Here is a 21,104-nt window from a genome sequence, read left to right on the forward strand (position 1 = left end):
TTGCTCTTGCCCTCCCCCCTGACCCCCGCCAGACCTGCAGAGGAACTTGCAAACTGTTCTGGGCATTGCCTTGCTGCAGAATTTCCTCAGCCTGCAATGTCTTCCCACTTCCTTCTTTGTCTGGCTGGGTTATATATATTCATCTGGGCCCTAGCTGGACCTGTATCCGCTTGCAAAAAGCCTTGGCCCCAGACTGATTGCCTCCCCCTGGCCCATCCATGCCTGCAGTCCCCACTGAGGAATATTTCTCAGGGCTCCAGAAGAGGCTCTGAGTGCTCCAGATGAAGGGCGGAGTGGGGCAGAGCAAAATGCGTCATGGGCGCCTGCTCACAGGTGTATGCACAGATGTGTGCACAGGTGCACCTCTAGTCTGCACTCCTTGAGGTTGGGGGAAATTCACAGATGGTCAGGCTGTGTTGCAGTGCACTGTGCTGAGCCAGATTCCCATCATGACGTGTGATACTCAGCTCTCTGGGGGTCCCCCTTTTACATGAAAGGAAACAGAGAGGTTAAGCTACTTAATAGGCTGCACAGCAAAGGTCAAGGTCAAGAGGCTTGGAGGCAAGAGTCTGGGTGCAGAGCGGGCAGTGCATACCATGGTAAAGGGCAGCTCTGGAGCCAGACTGCTGGTGTTTTGAGTCTTGAGCCTTCCAACATTTTGCTGTGTTACCTTGGGCAATTTAAACCCTGTGCTTCATAAGCTTTTCTAAAGACCCTGGAGGCTTTAGATTAGGGTGTGGCACACAGCACTCAGCCTGAGCCACCTCATTTCAGTTCAGTTCAGACACTCAGTCGTGTTCGACTCTTTGCAACCCTATGGACTGCAGCATGCTAGGCTCCCCTGTCCATCAACTCCCCGAGCTTGCTCAAACTCATGTCCATCCAGTTGGTGATGCCATCCAACCATCTCATCCCTTTTCCTCCTGCCTTCAATCTTTCACAGCATCAGGGTCTTTTCCAATGAGTCAGTTCTTCAAATCAGGTGGCCAAAATATTGGAGCTTCAGCTTCAACATTAGTCTTTCCAATGAATATTCAGGTCTGATTTCTTTTAGGATTGACTGGTTGGAACTCCTTGCAGTCCAAGGGACTCTCAAGAGTCTCCACCAACACCACAGTTCAAAAGGATCAATTATTCAGCACTCAGCTTTCTTTATAGTCCAACTCTCACATCCATACACGACTACTGGAAAAACCATAGCTTTGACTAGATGGATCTTTGTTGGCAAAGTAATGTCTCTGCTTTTTAATATACTGCCTAGGTTGGTTATCAGAGAAGGCAATGGCACCCCACTCCAATACTCTTGCCTGGAAAATCCCATGGATGGAGGAGCTGGTAGGCTGCAGTCCATGGGGTCGCTAAGTCCCACACGACTGAGCGGCTTCACTTTCACGCATTAGAGAAGGAAATGGCAACCCACTCCAGTGTTCTTGCCTGGAGAATCCCAGGGACGGAGGAGCCTGGTGGGCTTCCGTCTATGGGGTCGAACAGAGTCGGACACGACTGAATCGACTTAGCAGCAGCAGCAGCGGGTTGGTTATAGCTTTTCTTCCAAGGAGCAAGTGTCTTTTAATTTCATGGCTGCAGTCACCATCTGCAGTGATTTTGGAGCCCCAAAATATAAAGTCTCTCACTGTTTCCATTGTGAGAGAAATTTTTTACAGTATGAAAAGGCAAAAAGATATGACACTGAGCCACTTGTGGTCATCCAATCACCACTTTTTTCCTCTCCTCCAGCCTCTGAACAGGCGGTCCCCTCATCTGGGCCTGTGCATCCCTTTCTTCTCTCTGCTCACCTCTGACTCCCTAGGCTGGGTCAGGACCCTCTGCTGGAAGCAGACACTTAAGGGTTGGGATTTGGGGTGGATTGTGGTCACTGCTGTGTCCTGCGTTAGGCAGGCACGCAGTGGTGGCTCAATTGATATTTATTGAATGTGCAAAGTAATGGGTACTGCAACCTCAATCCCCACCCCCATCCCCACCCGGGGTCTCTAAATTCCAAACAGCCTCTGCATGCGCTCTCCAATCCCCTCAAAAGCAAGAAACCAGAGTAGCAAAACAGATGGGTCATTATTGTACAGCTGCAAGTGGGGGTAGGGTGGTCCCGGGGTGGGGCCATAGTGCTCAGCATCTGTGGGGGATGGGGGCTGTCTGTCGTCTTCTGAACGGGCTCCAGGAACGCTGGTCCCAGGATGCTGGGTGTCCCGTGAGCACCGGCCCCGTCCTCTCCTCACGGTCTTTGGGAGAAGCCGGAGCGGGGAATGTGTGAAGAGACGAGGAGGAAGAAGGACGAGGTGGAGAGCTGATCACAACAGCTCCCGCCCGCTGGCTGTTTTGTTGACTTTGGACAGGCCTTCCCGGAACCCAGAATCGGTCATTCTACAGGCAGAGAGGAAGGAGGAGGTCCAAGAGCTGAGGGGAGCCAAGTCTCACTCTCGAAGCTCACCACGCCCACCCCGAGCCTCCCGGCCCCGCCCAGATCCCACCCACCTGTGCTTTGAGCCTGGCCCCCTCCTGCTCCGCGGCCTAGGCCCACCCACTCAGCCCCGCCACACCCGCCGCAGCTTTCTGGCCCCGCCCCTCACTGTCAAAGCCCCGCCCACCCCAGCCCTAGGGCTCACACTTGCTCCGTCTGCAGGTCCTCCTCATCCTCCTGGGGTAGCTGCAGGTACGGGTTATCCCTTGCGGGCTGGAACTTGTAGCCCGTGAGCACGAAGAAGGCGAGAGTGGAGCCCTCAACCAAGAGCTGGGAAGTTTGGGAGGAGGAGGTGGTGGGTGGGAGGGGGGAACGGACGACAGCCGGCTCCTTAGCAAGCACTCCCACCCTAACCCCTCCATCTGCAGTCCCTTGGAGTCCGGCCCCCGCCCTTAACCGATAATTCCCCGGACCCCACCCTGGGCGTCCCCAGGGGTCCCGGTAGTCTCATCCCCTCAGGGGTTGAGCGGCGAGCAGACCCAGTGGGAATGTCAGGCACACACCCCCTGCCTCCACTGCTACTGTCTGGCTTACCCTCCGCCCCTCCTGGGGCCTCTGTGCTCACCTGGTACAGCCACTGCCACTGGAAGGGCACGACCACCCGCAGCAAGATGGCGATGATCCGCGTGAAGTAGATGTAACAGATGACCTGCAGGGACGCGGGTGCGCACAGGGCCACTGAAGGGTGAGGCCGCTGGCACCACTGGGGATGCCTGGGGTGGGGGCCAGGGGATTATTGGTAGAGGGCTGGGGGGCTGGGCTCCAAGGGACTGCAGATGGAGGGGTTAGGGTGGGTGTGCTTGCTCACGAGCTGGCTGTCGTCCGCAACCCCCCGAACCCCCTACCACCGCCTCCCAAACTTCCCGAGTGAGTAGAGGGCTCCTACCATGACATAGTAATGCCGGAACAGCTTCAGCTTGGCCAGGTTCACTGCCACTGGACGGTGGGCACAGAGAGTGGGGGTCAAGGGAAGGACTCTGGGGGCAGGACGAAGGGGGCAGGGGTGGAGGAGAGGACCTTTGGGGGCAGAGTGTGGAGAGGGATGTGTGAGGGAAGGTAAGTGGAAGGAAAGGCAGTCAGAGGGGGATGGGAGGAGCATCCAGGGGTCAGCAAGAGGGACCAGCAGCCAGCCGAGGGCCCCAGGCACAGCCTCACCCTTCCCATCAGTGCCAGACGCGTCCTGGAGATGCCGGATGGACCTGGGACAGAGTGAGGAACACAGGGGGCAGTCAGCACTGCCCCCATCCGTGCCCACGGCGGGAGGGGCCTGGAGAGGGTCCTCACCAGACCACGGGAAAGAGGATGGTGCCACAGCAGATGAGATCCACCAGGAAGAGGATTTCCTTCCAGATGCCGTAGTCGCTGGCACCCTCCTCGCGGGACTCGATGACAATGTAGGCCACGTTGGCCAGGACCTGCAGGACAGGGGGCGGGACAGGTGGGTGCGTGGGCTGGGCTTGTGTAGCCACGCACACCAGCTCCGCCCCTGGGGCCTCCCTAGGCACCTGCAGTGGGATCACTATCCCGAAGATCTTCTTCTCCTTGTCTGATAGCACGTACTTGACAAAGGCCCAGCCGGAGCCGATCAAGGCGATGGTGATGAAGAGGAGGGCACCCTTCAGCCTGGCGGAGGGAGGTAGGAGTTGTGGTGAGACCCTGGGGGCCCAGCCCTCCCGTCTGCCTCCCCACCGCCTTGCCCGGCACAGAGGGGCACTCACAGATGCGTTATGTAGTGCATGACAGCGAGGCCTTCGATGGGGTGGCCCTGGCTGTTGATGAAGTAGTAGTTGATCTGGAGGTGGGTGGATGGGTGGACAGTCAGACAGATGGGCAGGGGAATGGGGAGGGTGGATGGATGGTGGTTCGGGAACATGCACAATCACTGTTGGATGGATGACCAGGAAGGGGACAGGAACGGACAGTTCCAATCAGGATGGTGAATGGACAGACAAAGAGACGGTCACAGCCGCGACCATGGAGGGAAGGTCATAGTTGGACGAATGGACAGTTAGACAATCGGCCTGGCTGATAGTCACAGCTGGACCCACAAACAGTCAGACTGAAAGGTGGGCCATCACAGCTGGACAGAAGGGCTGGATGGAAAGCTGGCTACAGTGATAAAATGGATGGACACTCGGAGAGACATATGGAACTCTCCAGCCCAGGGTCTGCAGAGATTTGGGGAGTGGCTTGTAGGGGCTTTTTCCTGGCCCCAGAGACTCCAGCCCACCCCGCGCTGTTCCTGGCCCCAGACTCTCACACTGTGGAAGAGGAGAGAGACGCTCTTGGTGAAAGTCAGGGCTGCCATGAGCCAGTGGATCTTGAAAACGTTGTACCTGGTGGGGGAGGAGAGATGAGGGGCAGAAGAGAGCGAGCACTGGTCAGGGGCGGGGGTGGGAAAGTGGGAAGGCAGGAGGTGGAGGACCCCCAGGGTCAAGGGCATTACGTGTTCTTGCAGAGGATGGACACCCAGAAGATGCCGGCGCCCAGGAAGCATGCGGACATGACCATGTACAGCTTGAAAAGAGGGATTTCCGCCGCTGACAGGTAGCCCTCTGGGTTCTTCTCCCGGATCATTACCTGGGGAGGGAGCAGTGGGGGACAGGGGGTTGCAGGCTAGCTCCAGACGTGCTGGGCCCTGAGTGTGCGTCTCCAGGTTCCGTTCTCTCATTTCTGATCCTCAGAGTTCCCGTCTCCCTGATGCACATGGGGTACCTGGCCCGCAGTGAGGGCTCCATGAACCTACTGCCCTCCCCCTCCACTCACCGAGATGTCAAACGGCTGCTCCCGGCCTGGCACCGAGTTGTCACAGTTGTGGAAGTTGAGGTTGTACTGGCCTTCCTCGGCCCTAGAGCCGATCACTACATGAAACTGAGAGGCAGGACAGACAGAGGGGAGAGGGGACCTCAGCTTGGGGGCGACCCCACTTTGCAGAGGGGAGAGGCTGCAGGCACCCCCGGACACTCACACTGAAATTGTAGGAGTTGTTGAGGTGGCCCAGGCCCAACACCAGCTCCTGGTCCTTCCCACTGACACCCTGGCGGGAACAGAGTGCCTCCATGGAGCATCAGCTGCCCACTATGGGAGGAGGGCCTTCCTCCCTCCTGCCCTGGCTTCCCATACCTGCCCGTCCCCTTGTGACCCTGTGGGTTTCAACTTGGCTTTGTCGGGTGCAGCAGTGGTCCCTGTTGGGCAAACACAGGTGAGATCCCAGATGGACAGACAGCAGAACAATGGGGGGATGTATGGAGCACCCCTACCCACCCACTCCTCCCAGCCTGACTCACCGTGGTCCACCTTGGGGGCGACTGTGTGCTCTGACTTCGGGACTCCTGGTTCAGAGGGTGATTCTGGGAGGAGCCCGGCAGAGATGAATAGCTTTTTCTGCTCCCCATACTTTCGTACCTGGACCCTGGGGATGATGTGGGGAAGCTGAAGGCTAAGGTCAGGCACACCAGCCGTGCTGAGGGACCCAATGGCCACTTGGGTCCTCAGGGTCTCCTCTCTGGGGGGGCTCTATCAGTGGTCATCAAGTGGCAGCATTTGGCCACCATCCATCGAGATGGCTGCCACATCCCTGTGTTGCCAGAACCAGGGATTATCTTGTCACTTCCCATGACACCGAGTCACTCATTCTACTGCAGTACACCTTATTTAATAAGAAAATGCTGTCAGGTTTCCCTGGTCATGTGTGCATGCTAAGTTGCTTCAGTTCTGTCCAATTATTTGGGACCCAATGGACTGTAGCCCTCCAGGTTCCTCTGTCCATGGGATTGTCCAGGCAAGAATACTGGAGCAGGTTGCCATTTCCTACTCCAAGGGATCTTCCTGATCCAGAGATCGAATCTGCCTCTCTTTCACTGGCAGGTGGAATTTTATCTGCTGAACCACCAGGAAGGGCTGCCCCGGTGGCTCAGTGGTAAAGAATCCACATGCCAAATGCAGGGGAGATGGGTTCAATCCCTGGTCTGAGAGGATCCCCTATGCCACGGAACAGCTAAGCCCATGCACCACAACCACTGAGCCTGCGTTCTAGAGCTCACCTGCTGCAACTACTGAAGCCTGAATGTCCCAGAGCCCGTGCTCTGCAATAAGAGATGCCATAGGAACGAGAAGCCAGAGCATCTTGAGTAGAGAGAGAGTAGCTTCTGCTTGCCACCAGTAGAGAAAGCCTACTCGCAGCAACAAAGACCCAGTGCAGCCAAAAATAAATAAATAACTAAAATTTAACAACAAAAGTGAGTGGCTTTCTCCAAAGGCATCAAGGTTCTTTCTGGCTGGTTCTCATTCCACCTGATCAGCTCACATGGGTATCACAACCAGGGACACCCCAGTGATGGATCTTTAGGGTAGCCCCCGTACTCACTGCAGATCCTTGGTGTTGATGAGGAAGAGAACCAGGAGGCTGCTACTGTTTTTCCGGAGAGGACACTCATGGGAGTCCCGGTTCTGGAGGGTGGGCAGTAAGGAGCTTTGGTTACCCCCACCCACTGGTCCAGTCCCACCCTGCTTCCCTACCCATCCCCACCCCCTTCCCCAGGGCAAGGGTGAGTCTCTCCCTTCCTCTCTAGGGGAGGAAAGGGGCCTTTGGGTTTCAGAGGCCGACAGACAACCCTCCCCTTCCGCTGCCTCTGCCCCTCCACCCTCCTCTCCCCACTTCCACCCCTACCACTCACTGAGTAGGAGCGAATGCTGCCAGATCTCACCCGGGTCAGACTGAACCCCACCTGGCAAGTGGAAAGAAAAGGGACTGTGAGATGAGGGACGCCAGCAGGGACCTCTGCTGCTACTGCTGCTGCTGCTGCTGCTAAGTCACTTCAGTCGTGTCCGACTCTGTGTGACCCCATAGACGGAAGCCCACCAGGCTCCCCCGTCCCTGGGATTCTCCAGGCAAGAACACTGGAGTGGGTTGCCATTTCCTTCTCCAATGTGTGAAAGTGGAAAGTGAAAAGTGAAAGTGAAGTCGCTCAGTCGTGTCCGACCCTTAGCGACCCCACGGACTGCAGCCTACCAGGCTCCTCCATCCATGGGATTTTCTAGGCAATAGTACTGGAGTGGCTTGCCATTGCCTTCTCCGGCAGGGACCTCTATCAGTGGCAATAGACATATTACCTCGAATTTCCTGAATACCTACTAAGGGGGAGATCCTGCATTCACTGACTTTTCCCACTTGCCCCCAGCACCCCAGTCCTCTTCCTTTAACTCCTAATCACTTGACTGGGATGTCATTTCCTCCAGGAGACCTTCGCTGGTTCCTTTGCTCCCCCCCACCCCAATTTAAAATGATGATGTAAAAAACAAATAGAATGTTTACGGCTTCCTGCCTTGGGCTCTGGAATCCAACACACTTGGATCTACATCTAAGCTCTGGGACTCTGAGTAAGCCACATACCTCTGAGTCAAAACCAAAAAATTTTGGTTTACAGGTGCTAATATTTTCACAGCAACCCTGAAAGGTGGCTATGACGGAACAGACTCATGGAAATTGATTTGCAATGTATGGGTACCCAGCGGGTGTTCAATAACACTAGCCTCTTATTTTGACTCCAGGAACTGAGGCTGTGCCGTTCACTGGTAGGCTCCCCTCTCACCAGCTCAGTGCCTAGCACATATAGCCTGAGAAATTACTCCTCAGTTACAGATGAGCAAATAGAAACTCAGAGAAAAAAAAGGACTTGCCCACAATCACAAGGGTGAGGCAGAGCTAGGATGTGAATCCAGAATTGGCGGGGAGTGGGTGGGCTCAGAAACTCATGCACCTCTCCCTCCTCCAGCAAACTTCCCAAAGACCCTCACCAGCGGGGCCTTCTCTTCTGTATCCTGGCGGCCTAACCTCAGGAGGCTCAGATTCACCTCCAGGGAGCCGTTGGTGTAGAAACCAAAGCTGTTCAGTTGGATGTCTGCTCGCTTCTCCCCCTGCCGGAGACCAAAGAAACAGACAGTTCAGACTTCCCACCAGCCCAGCTCCAGGGCTCTGGCACGAGGTTCCGCCAAGGGCTTCGGCCCCCTCCCGGTATCTCTGTATTTAGGACAGGTTCAAAGGGTGACGGGAGAGGAAGAGAGGGCCACCCCTGTAGGCCATGACCCTAGACCAATTCCAGGTAAGCACAAAATGGTTCGGGATCCTGTGGCTACTATTCGGAGAGTCCAGGAAGAGAAGGTCTGGGATACGTGGAATTCTCCCTACGAGGTGAGCATCACCCGTAAAGCAGAATTACTCATCTTGGAGAGCCTGATTCTCACTTCTCGGAACATTTTTAGATTCCGAGTCCCCAAGATCCCAATTAGTACACCCATTCCAGAACCCCCAGGGACTTCCCTGGGCGGCGTCAAGGGTCCCTAGCAGCCTCAAAGCGATCCCAAGAATTTAAAGGCCTCAGAGTCCTGGGTCCCCAGAGGTGAAGCCCCATCCGCTGTGGGCAAGGGACGACCCTAGCGCAGCAGGCCAAGCAACTTCAAAAGAACCACTGAGAGTTCAAATCCTCTGGCGAGACCACTCCTGGCCTGAGGCAGGGGGCGCTGGACCTCTCCATCCCACATAAGGAGAGGGGGAGGTAGGACGAGACCACTCCAAGCTAGGGGCTTCTCCGGGCCAAAGCTGCGCCCCGCACCCGAGACCGCCACGCGGCGGGACTCACCGTCAGCGTCAGCCGGTGAATGCGTCCGGAGGAACCGCCTAACAGCAGCAGCAGAAGTAGCCACGGCCCCCATTCCGCGGGGCTCCCACGGCCGAGCCCCCTCCGCTCGCTCACTGCCATCTCTGGAGCCACCGCCTCCTTTGACACCGCCTCTGACCCAGGCCCGCCTACCGGTGAGCCAATCGCCGCACGGTGGAGGCCGACCCTTCTGCTTTTTGAGCCCTCCCAACCAATCACCGATTGCCTCCTCTCGCGCCCGCCCCCTGTAAGACACCAAATGGACAGCACCAGTCCCGAATGGGAATGCTAATATTGCTTAACCCCGCCTTCACACCCACCAATCACTAGAAAGATTGTCCCGGATGTAAGTTGATAAACAGTTCATCCAACCAGTTGTGATGGATCTCATATCCTTCCCTGAAGAGGAATTCCTCCACCCACTCTTAACTGACAGATCCGTTCAGAACTACATTACCCAGAACGCAAGGTTGGAGGGGGTGGGGCAGCAAACAACTCAATGGGGGCATCCAATAAACTACATCTCCCAGTATCCCTAAGGACAGACGTCCCCTTTTTCCCCTGAGGATGTGGCTTCCAGCCAAAGCTCAGGCTTTTGGTAAACACTTGCATTTGCTAAAGCCTGTCTTGTTTTCCTAATCTTGCTGATCCACCGAAGAGGCCAAAACCTGGCCCCAAGCTAAATCATGACCCTGGAATGACCTATGATCCTGAGTTACCAGGCTTAGGTGGACGCTTCTATCCTGGAGTGAGGTCACTGGATGGAGTCCCATCCGCAGAACCCAAGACAATCTTGATTCAGGCTGAACCCCAACACCAGGCTGAGCGCCTACCTGCAGCTGAGCCCTGACCTCAGTTGAAACGCAGCTCTCCCTTCCCCTTCTACTCTCAGCCTATACGGAGCCTTAATCTCTGGCTGAGTTTACACCTAGACAGATCTCAGATAAAGACTGAGCCCTGACCTCAGATTAGGACAGACCTGTGGACCTTCATTTGAGTCCCAGGCCTTCGACTGGTAACTCACCTCTCCTAAACCTCCGATCCCAGGCAGGTCCCATCCCAATTGTGGTGCCCACCTGGGATGAATCCTAATTTCAGTTGAGACCCTAACTCCCAGGCTGAGCCGCTGAGTTCCAGACCCCAGGCTGAGTTTCTGACTCGATCTGACCCTCTAACCTCTGGCATGCATGCTCAGTAACTCAGTCGTGTCCGACTCTTTGTGACCCTATGGACTGTAGCCTGCCAGGCTCCCCTGTCCATGGGATTTCCCAGGCAAGAGTACTGGAGCCGGTTGCCATTTCCTCCATCTAACCTCTGGAGCCCAAGTCTATTTTGCAATTTGAAGTTTTCTAACTCGGAAGCCACCAGCAGGTGGGGCCAGGTCCCCGCAGAGCCGTCTGTCCCAGTGTGGGTTACTGAAGCTATCCATCCTCCTAGCCGTGTTGTGTACTTCTTGTGTCCTGTAAGACGGGGCTCAGAGACTGACTTGTCCCAGGGGTCTAAAGCCCTCAGCCCCAGCAGGGCGACTGTCACCTCTGTAACCAAATAGAAAGCACCAAAGGCAGGAGAGGGTGGGAGTTGGGGGGAGGTTGCTGCTTGGATCTCTCCCCTTTCATTCCAGTGCCTCAAAGGAATTAACAGTGTGTGAACTGACTTCCAAGCCCAAGGGTTCCAGGAGCGGGAGAGTGGTGGAGTAGGAATCCTAGGGTCTGTGCAAACTATTAAACCTGATTGGGCCTTAATGGATGAGACTGGGAAATGGGCAGGTGCAAGCTCGAACTGTACGGGAGCCGAGGAAAGGCCTGGGGCTGGCGCCCCAAGGACAGCCCGTCCTCAGTTTCCAGGCGTAGACTTTAGGGAGGGAGGCAGGATGCGGTAGGGGCGCTAATGGACCCGGCCTTGGCGGAGGCCCGTCCTGGACAGGATCGAAGTCCTTCCATCCGCCCTGTGGCCGGAGGGACCAGACCATTAGTGGGACGAACGTAGACGTCTGGAGCCAGGCCGGCCCGCAAGAGCGGGGTGACCTCAGTTCTCCCTGCGATGGAGTGGGGGGAAAACCTCTTGGGTTGGGGTTTTAGTGTCTTGGCCCTTTAATGAATGATTGAAAGGAAAGAGGAAAAGAAAATCAGTCCAGGGCGGGGCAGGGATGGGGTGGCCAAAAGGGTCCCAGGGCATTTGGAAAATGGATGAAGGTCCTTTAAGGGGTCTGTCCTGTGGCGTCGGGTGGCGCGCATTCCTTTAAGAAGGGGCGGGGCGCCCGTTGGGCCCCGCCTCCTTGGAGGGGGGTCTCGCTTTCAGGGGGCCGAGCCTGGGCTAAGAGAGTGCGGGGGCGTGGCAGAGTGTACGGGGCGTGGCAGAGCATGAGTGGGCGGGGCCTGAGCGGGGCGGGGTCGGGCTCCTCGCCCTGGGCTGAGTCTCCCGGCGGCGGCGGGCGGCAGGGACCGGGTGCGGTGGAGGCGTCGGCCGCGGCGGGAGCAGCATGGATTGGGGCACCGAACTGTGGGTGAGTCCGTTCCGCTTGACTCCAAGTTCCTCCCTTCCTGGGGTCCAGACCCACGATTTGCCCCTGCAGTACCCCTGCGGGATCTCTGCGCGTTCCCTTCCACCGACCCCTGGAATCCCCTCTCTCCGCGGAGTTTCCCAGGGCGGTTCAGGACGCCCCGGAGCGGAGGGCGACCTTTCAGGAGCCGCGTAGGGAAACTGAGGTACGGGGTTCATAGTGAGGGCAGAAGAAGTCCTGGGACCAGGCCTGAGCAGCCGGGAGAGGTCACCTATTTTGAGCGCCCTGACTGGGCCGGCGGCTTATCTTACGGCCCCTGGGTCCCTGCCCGCCGTCCGCCTGTCCGGCTGGGGCGGGGGAGGGGGCCCTCTGGCCACTTCCAACCCCACGTGGGACCTGGAAGTCCAGACCGCCCTCACATCGCCTCTAATCTACAATTAGGGCTTGGGACGCTGTAGGGGGGAGGGGGCTGCGAGCCTCGGCCTCAGCCCCCTCCCCCAGCCCTCCTTAGGCACTGGGAGGGGCCGCCACCAATCGCCTCGAACCTATGCCCTGGAAGCCCCAGAATTTTTTCCCCCTTTCCTAGCCGGAACCTCTGACCCCTCCTCTTTCTGGGGGCGGTGGCACTCCTGGGTTCCTGGGTGCCCTGAGTTAACTAGATCGCCCCCCCCACACCAACTCTGGGATTTCTTTTGGAGGTAAAGTGGAGTCAGTGAGGAAAACTGAGTCGCCCCTGGGGGAACCCTGGGAAGCGTGGCGACCAGGGGAACCTGATGCCTACGCTCCGACCATTTTGGGGCCCCCCCAAGCTGCAGGGAACCCTGCCCCTCTGGCCCTGACTCACGCCAGGCCGGCCGGATTTTCCGGAATCTGGGGGGGATTAGGGGACCCGGGGCAGGGGGTGTGGCCTTGCCCCATTCCACACCCCTCTTGGACGCCGGGAGAGGGGACCCTGTAGTCCGGCTCGGGGCCCCGCCCCAGTTCTCTGGCCCTTCCCGGGAAGGGGAGGGGGTTCCCGCCGGTTTCCTGCCTCCCCCCGCTCCGCTCCGGGGCGGGGCCGGGAAGCCACTCCTTCTTGGAGCTTGGAGCCAGGAGGCTTCCTTGCCGCTGGGTCGGCGGCTATGGGGTCCCCGGGTCCTGACCTCGGTCCTCCCAATCCCCCTGCTAGGATCAGTTTGAGGTGCTCGAGAGGCACACGCAGTGGGGTCTGGACCTGTTGGACAGATACGTGAAGTTCGTGAAAGAGCGGACGGAGGTGGAGCAGGCTTATGCAAAGCAGCTGCGGTGAGACCCTAGGGTGGCCGCGCCCTGGGGTTTAGGGGAGCGGTTGGAGGACTGGGGGCTCAGCCTTCCTGCCTCTCTCCGTAGGAGCCTGGTGAAAAAATACATGCCCAAAAGACCTGCCAAAGATGACCCTGAATCCAAGTAAGAACGAACACCGAGTGGATACAGGGCTAGATCTGGGAGGGCCGGGGATATGGGACCCACTTCCTCTCTCTCTCAAGCTGGGCTCCCCGCAAACAGATCCCTCACTTCTCACGCCAGTTCCACCTAGAGGCTTGAGCTTGGATGCAGGAACGGAATTACCTGGCTTGGAATTCTAAATCCACTACTTTCCAGCTGAACTGCTTTGGCCACTTGACTTCAGTTCTCAGCCTCCGTTTCCCTCGCCTATTAAATGGGAGAGGCTCCCACAGTTATTAAATGAGTGACTCTGGGCAAGTGACTCATGTTGTTAGCCTTGGTTTTCCTCTCCTGTGAATTGGGGATGACGATGTCTGTGTAGGGGCTCATATGAAGATTAACATCGTGTGTTAAAACAGTGCCTGTCCCATTTCACTTTATTCCAGTTCCAGAAACCCCCAAAGCTCTAGAAAGCGAAAGATTTTCTGGTTGCTTGTTTGGAGGCAGTCTCAAGACCTGAACTGACATGAAGTAGTTCATTAGGGTCTTCTTGGATTTTATCTCACTTATGTGAATACTAATGCTTCTTGCAAAAGCATTTATAGTATTTGATTATGTGATGCAGCTACTGACACCACGAGAGTGATGCAGAAAGATTTTGTAAGCATCGCATCCCCTTTCTAAGACCTCCCCAAATTCTGAGAATTGTGTTTCTGTGTCCCCCTCGAAGGTTGAGGGTGTGGGCCAGAATTTATCGTTGCTTCTGGGGTGAATGTCTTGGGGCTCACGCTTTCTCAAATGGAGGTGGGTCTGGGGGCTTGTGGCTCCCGGGGTCCTGACCCCCAGCCCCTGTCTCCCCTCCACCCCGCCCCAGGTTCAGCCAGCAACAGTCCTTCGTGCAGATTCTGCAGGAGGTGAATGATTTTGCCGGCCAGCGGGAGCTGGTGGCCGAGAACCTCAGCGTGCGTGTATGTCTGGAGCTGGCCAAGTACTCGCAGGAGATGAAACAAGAGAGAAAGATGGTGGGTGACCCCTTCTCTGGGGCTTCCCGAGGGTCCCCTGACATCAGGGTGAGCCTTATCGCCCCCTCTTCCCATAGCACTTCCAAGAAGGTCGTCGGGCCCAGCAGCAGCTGGAAAGTGGCTTCAAGCAGCTGGAGAATGTGAGTCTGTGGGTGTGGAGAAGCGAAGCTCTGGCCCCGAGCAGCTGGGTGAGGGTTGTCCATTCACTTCGTCTGGCCTGGACCCCTCCTCTCCTGTGGGTTTCCAACCTGCGTGTTGTCCCCACCCCAACTCCCAGTTGCTGTTGACTTCCCCCTAGTCCCTGAAACCATGGGCGGGCGGCTCCTTCATTCCGGTTCTGTCCCCAACACAGAGTAAACGTAAATTTGAACGGGACTGCAGGGAGGCTGAGAAGGCAGCCCAGACCGCTGAGAGGCTTGACCAGGATATCAATGCCACCAAAGCTGATGTGGAAAAGGTGCCTGTGGGATCTGAGACAGGCTTGGGGGTCAGGGTTGGACAAGGCCAGAACTGGGCTATGACCCTCCCCCCACCTCCATATTCCTCAGGCCAAACAACAAGCCCACCTTCGGAGTCACATGGCAGAAGAAAGCAAAAATGAGTATGCAGCCCAACTACAACGTTTCAACCGTGACCAGTCTCACTTCTATTTTTCCCAGATGCCCCAGATATTTGATGTGAGTGCTACAAACCCCCAGTCCCACCTTCCCTAGAGAACCCCAGAGTTAACCAACTCCTACACATTTGTCAAAACCCCAGCTGTAATGCCCTAATCTCTAAATTGAAAAGGAATTAGAACCAAATGGTCAGTGTTCTCTGATTTTATTCAAGCTGTTCTTTCTGCCAGGAATGTTGTTCTTTACTTTTATAATTCCTACATTCTTCCAAGCCCCAATTCTAACAAACCCTCTGAAAGATCTCAAATTTCCCTTCTCCTGTTTCCGCTCTGTACTCTACTCTCTATCCCAACACTGAGACTGGCAGTATCTGTGTTGGGTCTGCTTTTTTCTTGAAATTCCTGGCTGTGTTTTTTTCTTAGTATATTTTGAAAATTAATTAGGCTGCACCTTGTCTTAGTTGCAGCATGTGGGGTCTAGTTCCCTGACCAGGGATTGAACCTGGACGCCTTGCATTGGGAATGCAGTACCTTAGCCATTGGACCACCGGGGAAGTCCCTTCCTGGCTACATTTTTCACCTCCTTTGAGAAGCCTTTCCTGACTCCCTAGGCAAAGGGAGGGCCTCAAATTCCTCTCTGACATCTCCCTGGCCTCTGAAATTTCTCCCCTGACCACATTGAGCTGGAAGTCTCTCTGTTCAATTTTGTGTTTTCCCTGCTAAACTGGGCCTGGGGCTGTGGTCAGTGTGGGGCTCCATTATGCTTGGGAGGGAATCATTCTGCCACCAGCCCCTCGATCAATGCCCCTGAGAACCGTGTCCCCCGTCTCTACAGAAGCTGCAGGACATGGATGAGCGGCGGGCCACCCACCTGGGGGCTGGTTACGGGCTCCTGTCAGAGACTGAGCTGGAGGTGGTACCCATCATTGCCAAGTGTTTGGAGGGCATGAAGGTGGCCGCAGATGCTGTGAATGCCAAGAACGTGGGTGCCTGGTCCTGGCAGTGAACCATGGGGGACAAGCAGTGGTTGGGGGTGGTGTGCAGAAGTAGGAGTCCGAAGGCTGGGCCCCCAGTCTTGCCTGATTGCCATTCACCATCCCCAGGATTCCCAGGTCCTAATTGAGCTGCACAAGTCAGGCTTTGCCCGTCCGGGTGATGTGGAATTTGAAGACTTTAGCCAGCCAATGAACCGTGTGCCCTCGGACAGTAGCCTGGGTACCCCCTCTGATGGACGGCCAGAGCTCCGAGGCACTAGCCGCAGCCGGGCTAAGCGCTGGCCATTCGGCAAGAAGAACAAGGTGGGGACCAGGGCCCTCAGGGTGGAGGGCTGGGTGTGAGTGGGGACAGCAGGGGCCCACACTGAGTCAGTCCCAGCCGCCGGAACGCTGAGTCCCGGGCAGGAATTTTCCTCTTGGCTGCTGGCCCGGGCTGGAGGGAAGGAAGGCGGCTGGGCCATTGGTCTGGGAGTCCCCCGAGGCTGGTGATGGGGGGGCGGGTTGACGGGGGAGGGCCTGTGGCGTCTGTCTGCTGCTTCTCAGGAGTCTGAGAGAAGAGACCAGCTTTGGGGTTCAGGGCTGGGTGAGGGCTTGGAACACCAGGCTAGGGTCTCCTGTTGAGTCTCTTCAACCCGCTGAGTCTTTGGGCCCCCTAACCTCAGGCTGGTTTTTCTTGGGATTTTTGGCTTTCAGTGTCAGGCACATACCTGGACACCCCTGGTTTATACCTTTGACAGCCCCCTCCTCTGCCCAATATATACCTTTGATTCCTGTTTCATACTTTCGATCCCTGTCGACGTATACTTTGAATCCCCTAGCTTAAACCCCGGCTGTAGCCCTTTTGGTATTTCATGCCTTTGACCCTTCTCTTAGCTTGCCCTTGACATCTATGGCCCCATTTTTGTCTGAGCCCTTTATTTCTGCATGCCTCTCCCTCCACCTTCTAGACTGTGAGCCCAGAAAGCTGGGGGTGGGGGTGGGGTAGAGAAACATGGGCCTCCCTGTGCCCCCGGGCTCCATTCTAGAAATTGGACATAGGGTGCAAGGGAGGTGGGAAGTGTTGGGGGGTAGAAGGGGAAGGGTCTGGCCTTCTGGCTCACAATCTAACGCCCTCCCGCCACTCCCAGATTTTTGTGTTGTTCTTTGCATGTATTTTCAGTGTGTGTGATTGTGCATCTTGAGTTGTGGTTTTCTTACTTTTTTTTTCTTTTCTCCATTTGGTTTTTTTTTTTTTTTTCTTTTTTCTTAATTGCGTCCATCCGCCGTCCATCCGTCTTTGTTCTCTACATCCTCCCGACCCTTCTGACCCATGCCCTCCCTGGCCCCTGCCGGTAGCCGTGCCCCCCACCTCTCTCCCCCCTGGGGGGCCCCCTGCCCTCGGCATTACCTAATGGACCCCCGTCCCCCCGCTCCGGCCTCGACCCCTTGGCCATACTGAGCGAGATCAGTAAGTCGGTCAAACCGCGGCTAGCATCCTTCCGCAGCCTTCGAGGCAGCCGTGGGGTAAGTGAGGCCTCTGGGGGAGGAGGAGGGGGCGGCCCCAGCCCGCCCAGCGGCCGGGTGGCGGGACCCTGGGCTCGCTTCCTGCCGCTGGCTGGGCCCCCTCCTTCCAAGGCCCCACCTGGACCTGCTTCGCTCTGTGCATGGCCTTGCCCCCCAAGTACCTTGGGCAGGGAGGAAGGTGGACTCGGTGTATCTTAGGCCTATCTTAGACCTGGGAGCTCAAAATCTGTTCTGGAACTCAGTCCTCTTCCACCTTACAGACAGTGGTGACTGAGGATTTCAGCCACTTGCCCCCGGAGCAGCAGAGAAAGCGGCTGCAGCAGCAGCTGGAAGAACGGAACCGTGAACTACAGAAGGAGATGGACCAGAGGTAAGGTGAGGGGCTGAGCAGGTAAGGAACAGGTGAAAGGGTAAATAAATCACACTGAATTGGTACCGAAAGATCTCCTCTCTAACAAACCCCAGGCCCCAATGGGTTTATAGGTGAACTGCAAGTAGAAGAAACAGTTTCTTCCCACCTTATACAAGTCATTCCAGGAAACTGGAAAAGAGTGAAAGGGACTTTCCTGGAGGTCCGGTGGTTAAGACTCTGTGCTGCCAATGCAGGGAGCACAGGTTCAATCCCTGGTCAGAGAATGAAGATCCCACATGCTGCCAAAAAGATTGAAAAAATAAAAAGAGTGAAAGCTGCCAGCTCATTTAGGAGGCTGGTGGAATCTAAGTTCCAAAACTTGAGTTATCAAGAATTCAAGAAAATAAAATTATGGATTTATTTAATTAACTTAATGATCTTAGATTGCAAAATCCTAGCCAATCCAAGTCCAGCAATGTAATAAAAACAGTATTACATCACGTGGTGATGGTAATTGGCCAACTCAATGAATGAATTTAATGCCACAGAACTGTACACTTAAATATAGCACAAATGGGAAATTTTATATTATGTATATACCACAATAAAGAATAATAATAAAAAACAAAAACAAACAAAATCATCATCAGTGGGGTTAGCCCAGTAATGCAAAGATGGTTCAATATCAAAAACATCTATGAGTCTTATTCACTCCATTAATTGGCTAAAAAAAAAAAAGCATATGGTTTTTTCATTTAATAACTCAAAACACTTAAAATATTAACAATAAAAAAACCTGCCAGATTAAAAAAAAAAAAATCTTTACTCACACTTTCCAAGATTCTCTTCCCAGTCCTCTTACATAATAAGAATGACGTTTGCCACTTGCAGATAGGCAGCCAAATGATATTTTGCTGTTTTGCACAGAACTCCTTGTACAAAATGGCTTTTATTGGTGTAAAGTTCCATTTGATTATTGTTCTGTTTTTTTTTTTTTTTAAATTTTTGGCTGCACCTCGAGCAGCATCCTGGGTCTTTGTTCCCCACCAGGGATGGAACCTGTGCCCCCCTGCAGGGGAAGTGCAGACTGTTAACCACCAGACCACCAGAGAAGTCCCCATTCCTGAGATTTTTATGATGTTGGGTTTACGGGTGCATGCTCTGGAGTCCAAATGGACTGGCCTTTATTCTAGCTCTTTCCAGTTTCCTCATCTGTAATGTGCATCAGATATTAGGACTGGGAAGAAGTTGAACCCAGGTTTGTCATCGTCCAGAGGTCCATGCGTATAACAATTACTGCCTGTATATATAGACATGGAGAAAGCGGGGACAGGAGACTAATGATAATACTACTAATAATACCTAGCATTTATAGAGTTTCTAACTCCTTCCATGGATCATTAGAATTCCTGTTTTCCTGAGAGACTGTGATACACATAGGAGACAATGTGTATCCTACCTGAGAGGTAGGATCCATGTAGTTCTGTTTAGTGCTGTATTTCTAATGCCTAGAATGGGTTTCTTGTATGCTGTACGCACTTAGTATGAAAATCTGAAAGTGTTAGTTGCTCAGTCATGTCAGACTCTTTGCGACCCCATGAACTGTAGCCCTCCAGGCTCCTCTGTCCATGGAATTTTCCTGGCAAGAATACTGGAGTGGGTTGCCATTTCCTTCTCCAGGGGATCTTCCTGACCCAGGGATCGAACCCGCATGTCCTGCCTCTCTTGCATGGCTGGTTCTTTACCAGTAGCGCCACCTTTGGAAGCCCCCTATATACACTAAACGTATAAAATAGATAACTAATGAGAACCTACTGTATAGCACAGGGACCTCTACTCAATGCACTGTGGTGGACTAAATGGGAAAGAAATAAAAAAGAGGGGATATATGTATACATGTGAGCTGATTCACTTTACTAATGCAACATTGTACAGCAACTATACTCCAGAATAGTTATACTCCAGTAAAGGCACTGCTATCATCATAACACATATAGATACCATTATTCTCCTTTCACAGACAAGCCTACTGAGACAGTTTTGGAACAACTTGGAAATGCCCGCTCTGGGATTTGAATCCAGGCTATGAAGCACTGGCTGAGCTCCCTGAAGCAAAGCCCATCTTTTTTTGTTTGTTAAATCACATGGATTTCTTTTTCCTCCATCTGTCTCACCCTAGGGAGGCCCTGAAGAAAATGAAGGATGTGTATGAAAAGACACCCCAGATGGGAGACCCAGCCAGCTTGGAACCCCGGATCACGGAAACCCTGAACAACATCGAACGGCTGAAACTGGAAGTACAGAAGTATGAGGTCAGGACAGACCCTGGGGAGAGGCGGGGCCGGCAGGCCTGGCTGAGTCACTGCCTGCTGGGGAGGGGGAAAATGAGGGACAGGGAGGTGTAGGTGGTGGGGGCTCCAGCTGTTTCTCATCACTGCCTCTGGTGTACATGGGTGATCTCAGGAAGCCTCCAGGCCCAGAGTGGGCTGACCCCAGAGCCTGGCCCTGGAGCTGAGTGTGCGGTCCCCTCCTTTCAGGCTTGGCTGGCAGAAGCTGAGAGCCGGGTCCTAAGCAACCGGGGAGACACCCTGGGCCGGCACACCCGGCCTCCAGACCCCCCGGCCAGCGCGCCGCCGGACAGCAGCAGCAGCAGCAACAATGGATCACAAGAGAACAAGGAGAGGTGAGCAGGGAGGCCGGGGCAGGTCTGTCCCGACCCAGGGCCCTGGCAAGGGGCGCCTGTTCTCACTGCTTTGCCTTCTCCAACCAGCTCTGAAGAGCCCCCCTCTGAGGAGGGTCAGGACGCCCCCATCTACACGGAGTTTGATGAGGAATTTGAGGAGGAGCCCGCCTCCCCCATTGGTCACTGTGTGGCCATCTACCACTTTGAAGGTTTGGACAACCTGGGTGGTACATCAGTGACTTTGGCGGGGGGGGGGCAGGGGAGGGTGGCATTTGGGGCTGGGCTCTGTTGAGACCTTTTTCCAGCAGACCTGAGCCCACTGCCGCTCTGTGTGACAGGGTCCAGCGAGGGCACCATCTCTATGGCTGAGGGCGAGGACCTCAGTCTCATGGAAGAAGACAAAGGCGACGGGTGGACCCGCGTCAGGCGGAAACAAGGAGGTGAGGGCTACGTGCCCACCTCTTACCTCCGCGTCATGCTCAACTGAACCCTGCTGGGAGCGGGAAGAGGGGGGCTGTTGGCTGCTGCTTCTGGGCCACGGGGGGCCCCAGGACCTACGCACTTTATTTCTGCCCCCGTGGCTTTGGCTGAGACCTGTGTAACCCGCTGCCCCCCACCCCCACCCCTTCACTCCTACCCCTAGACGGACCCGCTGTGCCTTCTACCATTGATGTACATACTCATGTTTCGAATCTTTTTTCTTCCTGCCGCTCGGCTAGGGTCATTTTGTTTTATATAAAAAGTGATGAAAAACTCTTGAAGTTTTTCTGTGGCTTATTAGGAGGTTTGGATACTGGGGCTGGATATTCAAACACCACCCTCCTTAAGGGCCACGCGGGGAATGAGGAAGTGGCAGTGAACCTGGGTACACCTTGGACAAACTCTGCCCCTTGCTGC

The 21,104-nt window shown here is 55.1% G+C and overlaps 2 protein-coding genes across 5 annotated transcripts; one reads left to right on the plus strand and one right to left on the minus strand.

Moving 5' to 3' along the window:
- Positions 1–2,168: 2,168 nt before the first annotated feature.
- On the minus strand, positions 2,169–9,272 carry GPR108 (G protein-coupled receptor 108). Of its 3 annotated transcripts, none has more exons than XM_088838932.1 (18): positions 9,115–9,272; positions 8,273–8,392; positions 7,153–7,203; positions 6,843–6,925; positions 5,764–5,888; positions 5,600–5,661; positions 5,445–5,513; positions 5,243–5,347; positions 4,923–5,056; positions 4,737–4,812; positions 4,195–4,268; positions 3,982–4,099; positions 3,761–3,891; positions 3,632–3,675; positions 3,363–3,412; positions 3,042–3,125; positions 2,622–2,746; positions 2,169–2,379 (listed from the first exon to the last, which is right to left on the minus strand). In XM_088838932.1, the coding sequence occupies exons 1-18, from the start codon at positions 9,232–9,234 to the stop codon at positions 2,307–2,309; spliced, it is 1,644 nt and encodes a 547-aa protein (XP_088695058.1). In that variant the 5' UTR covers positions 9,235–9,272; the 3' UTR covers positions 2,169–2,306. The 3 variants fall into 3 exon arrangements, with proteins under 3 accessions (XP_088695058.1, XP_055286820.1, XP_055286821.1); XM_055430845.2 differs by having other exon boundaries at positions 3,363–3,493; XM_055430846.2 differs by lacking the exon at positions 7,153–7,203.
- Positions 9,273–11,500: 2,228 nt separating this feature from the next.
- On the plus strand, positions 11,501–20,963 carry TRIP10 (thyroid hormone receptor interactor 10). Of its 2 annotated transcripts, XM_055430016.2 has the most exons (15): positions 11,501–11,635; positions 12,801–12,916; positions 13,001–13,057; positions 13,911–14,058; positions 14,136–14,198; positions 14,411–14,515; positions 14,607–14,735; positions 15,510–15,656; positions 15,778–15,972; positions 17,005–17,172; positions 17,433–17,542; positions 19,704–19,836; positions 20,062–20,207; positions 20,295–20,416; positions 20,546–20,963. In XM_055430016.2, exons 1-15 carry the CDS (start codon positions 11,612–11,614, stop codon positions 20,692–20,694), a joined length of 1,812 nt encoding a protein of 603 aa, XP_055285991.1. In that variant the 5' UTR covers positions 11,501–11,611; the 3' UTR covers positions 20,695–20,963. The 2 variants fall into 2 exon arrangements, with proteins under 2 accessions (XP_055285991.1, XP_055285992.1); XM_055430017.2 differs by lacking the exon at positions 17,005–17,172.
- The last annotated feature ends 141 nt before the right edge of the window (positions 20,964–21,104 follow it).

The sequence above is a fragment of the Moschus berezovskii genome, chromosome 8 (assembly GCF_049115385.1).
Source record: "Moschus berezovskii isolate FMDL1 chromosome 8, NW_MosBer_1.0, whole genome shotgun sequence".
NCBI lineage: Eukaryota > Metazoa > Chordata > Mammalia > Artiodactyla > Moschidae > Moschus > Moschus berezovskii.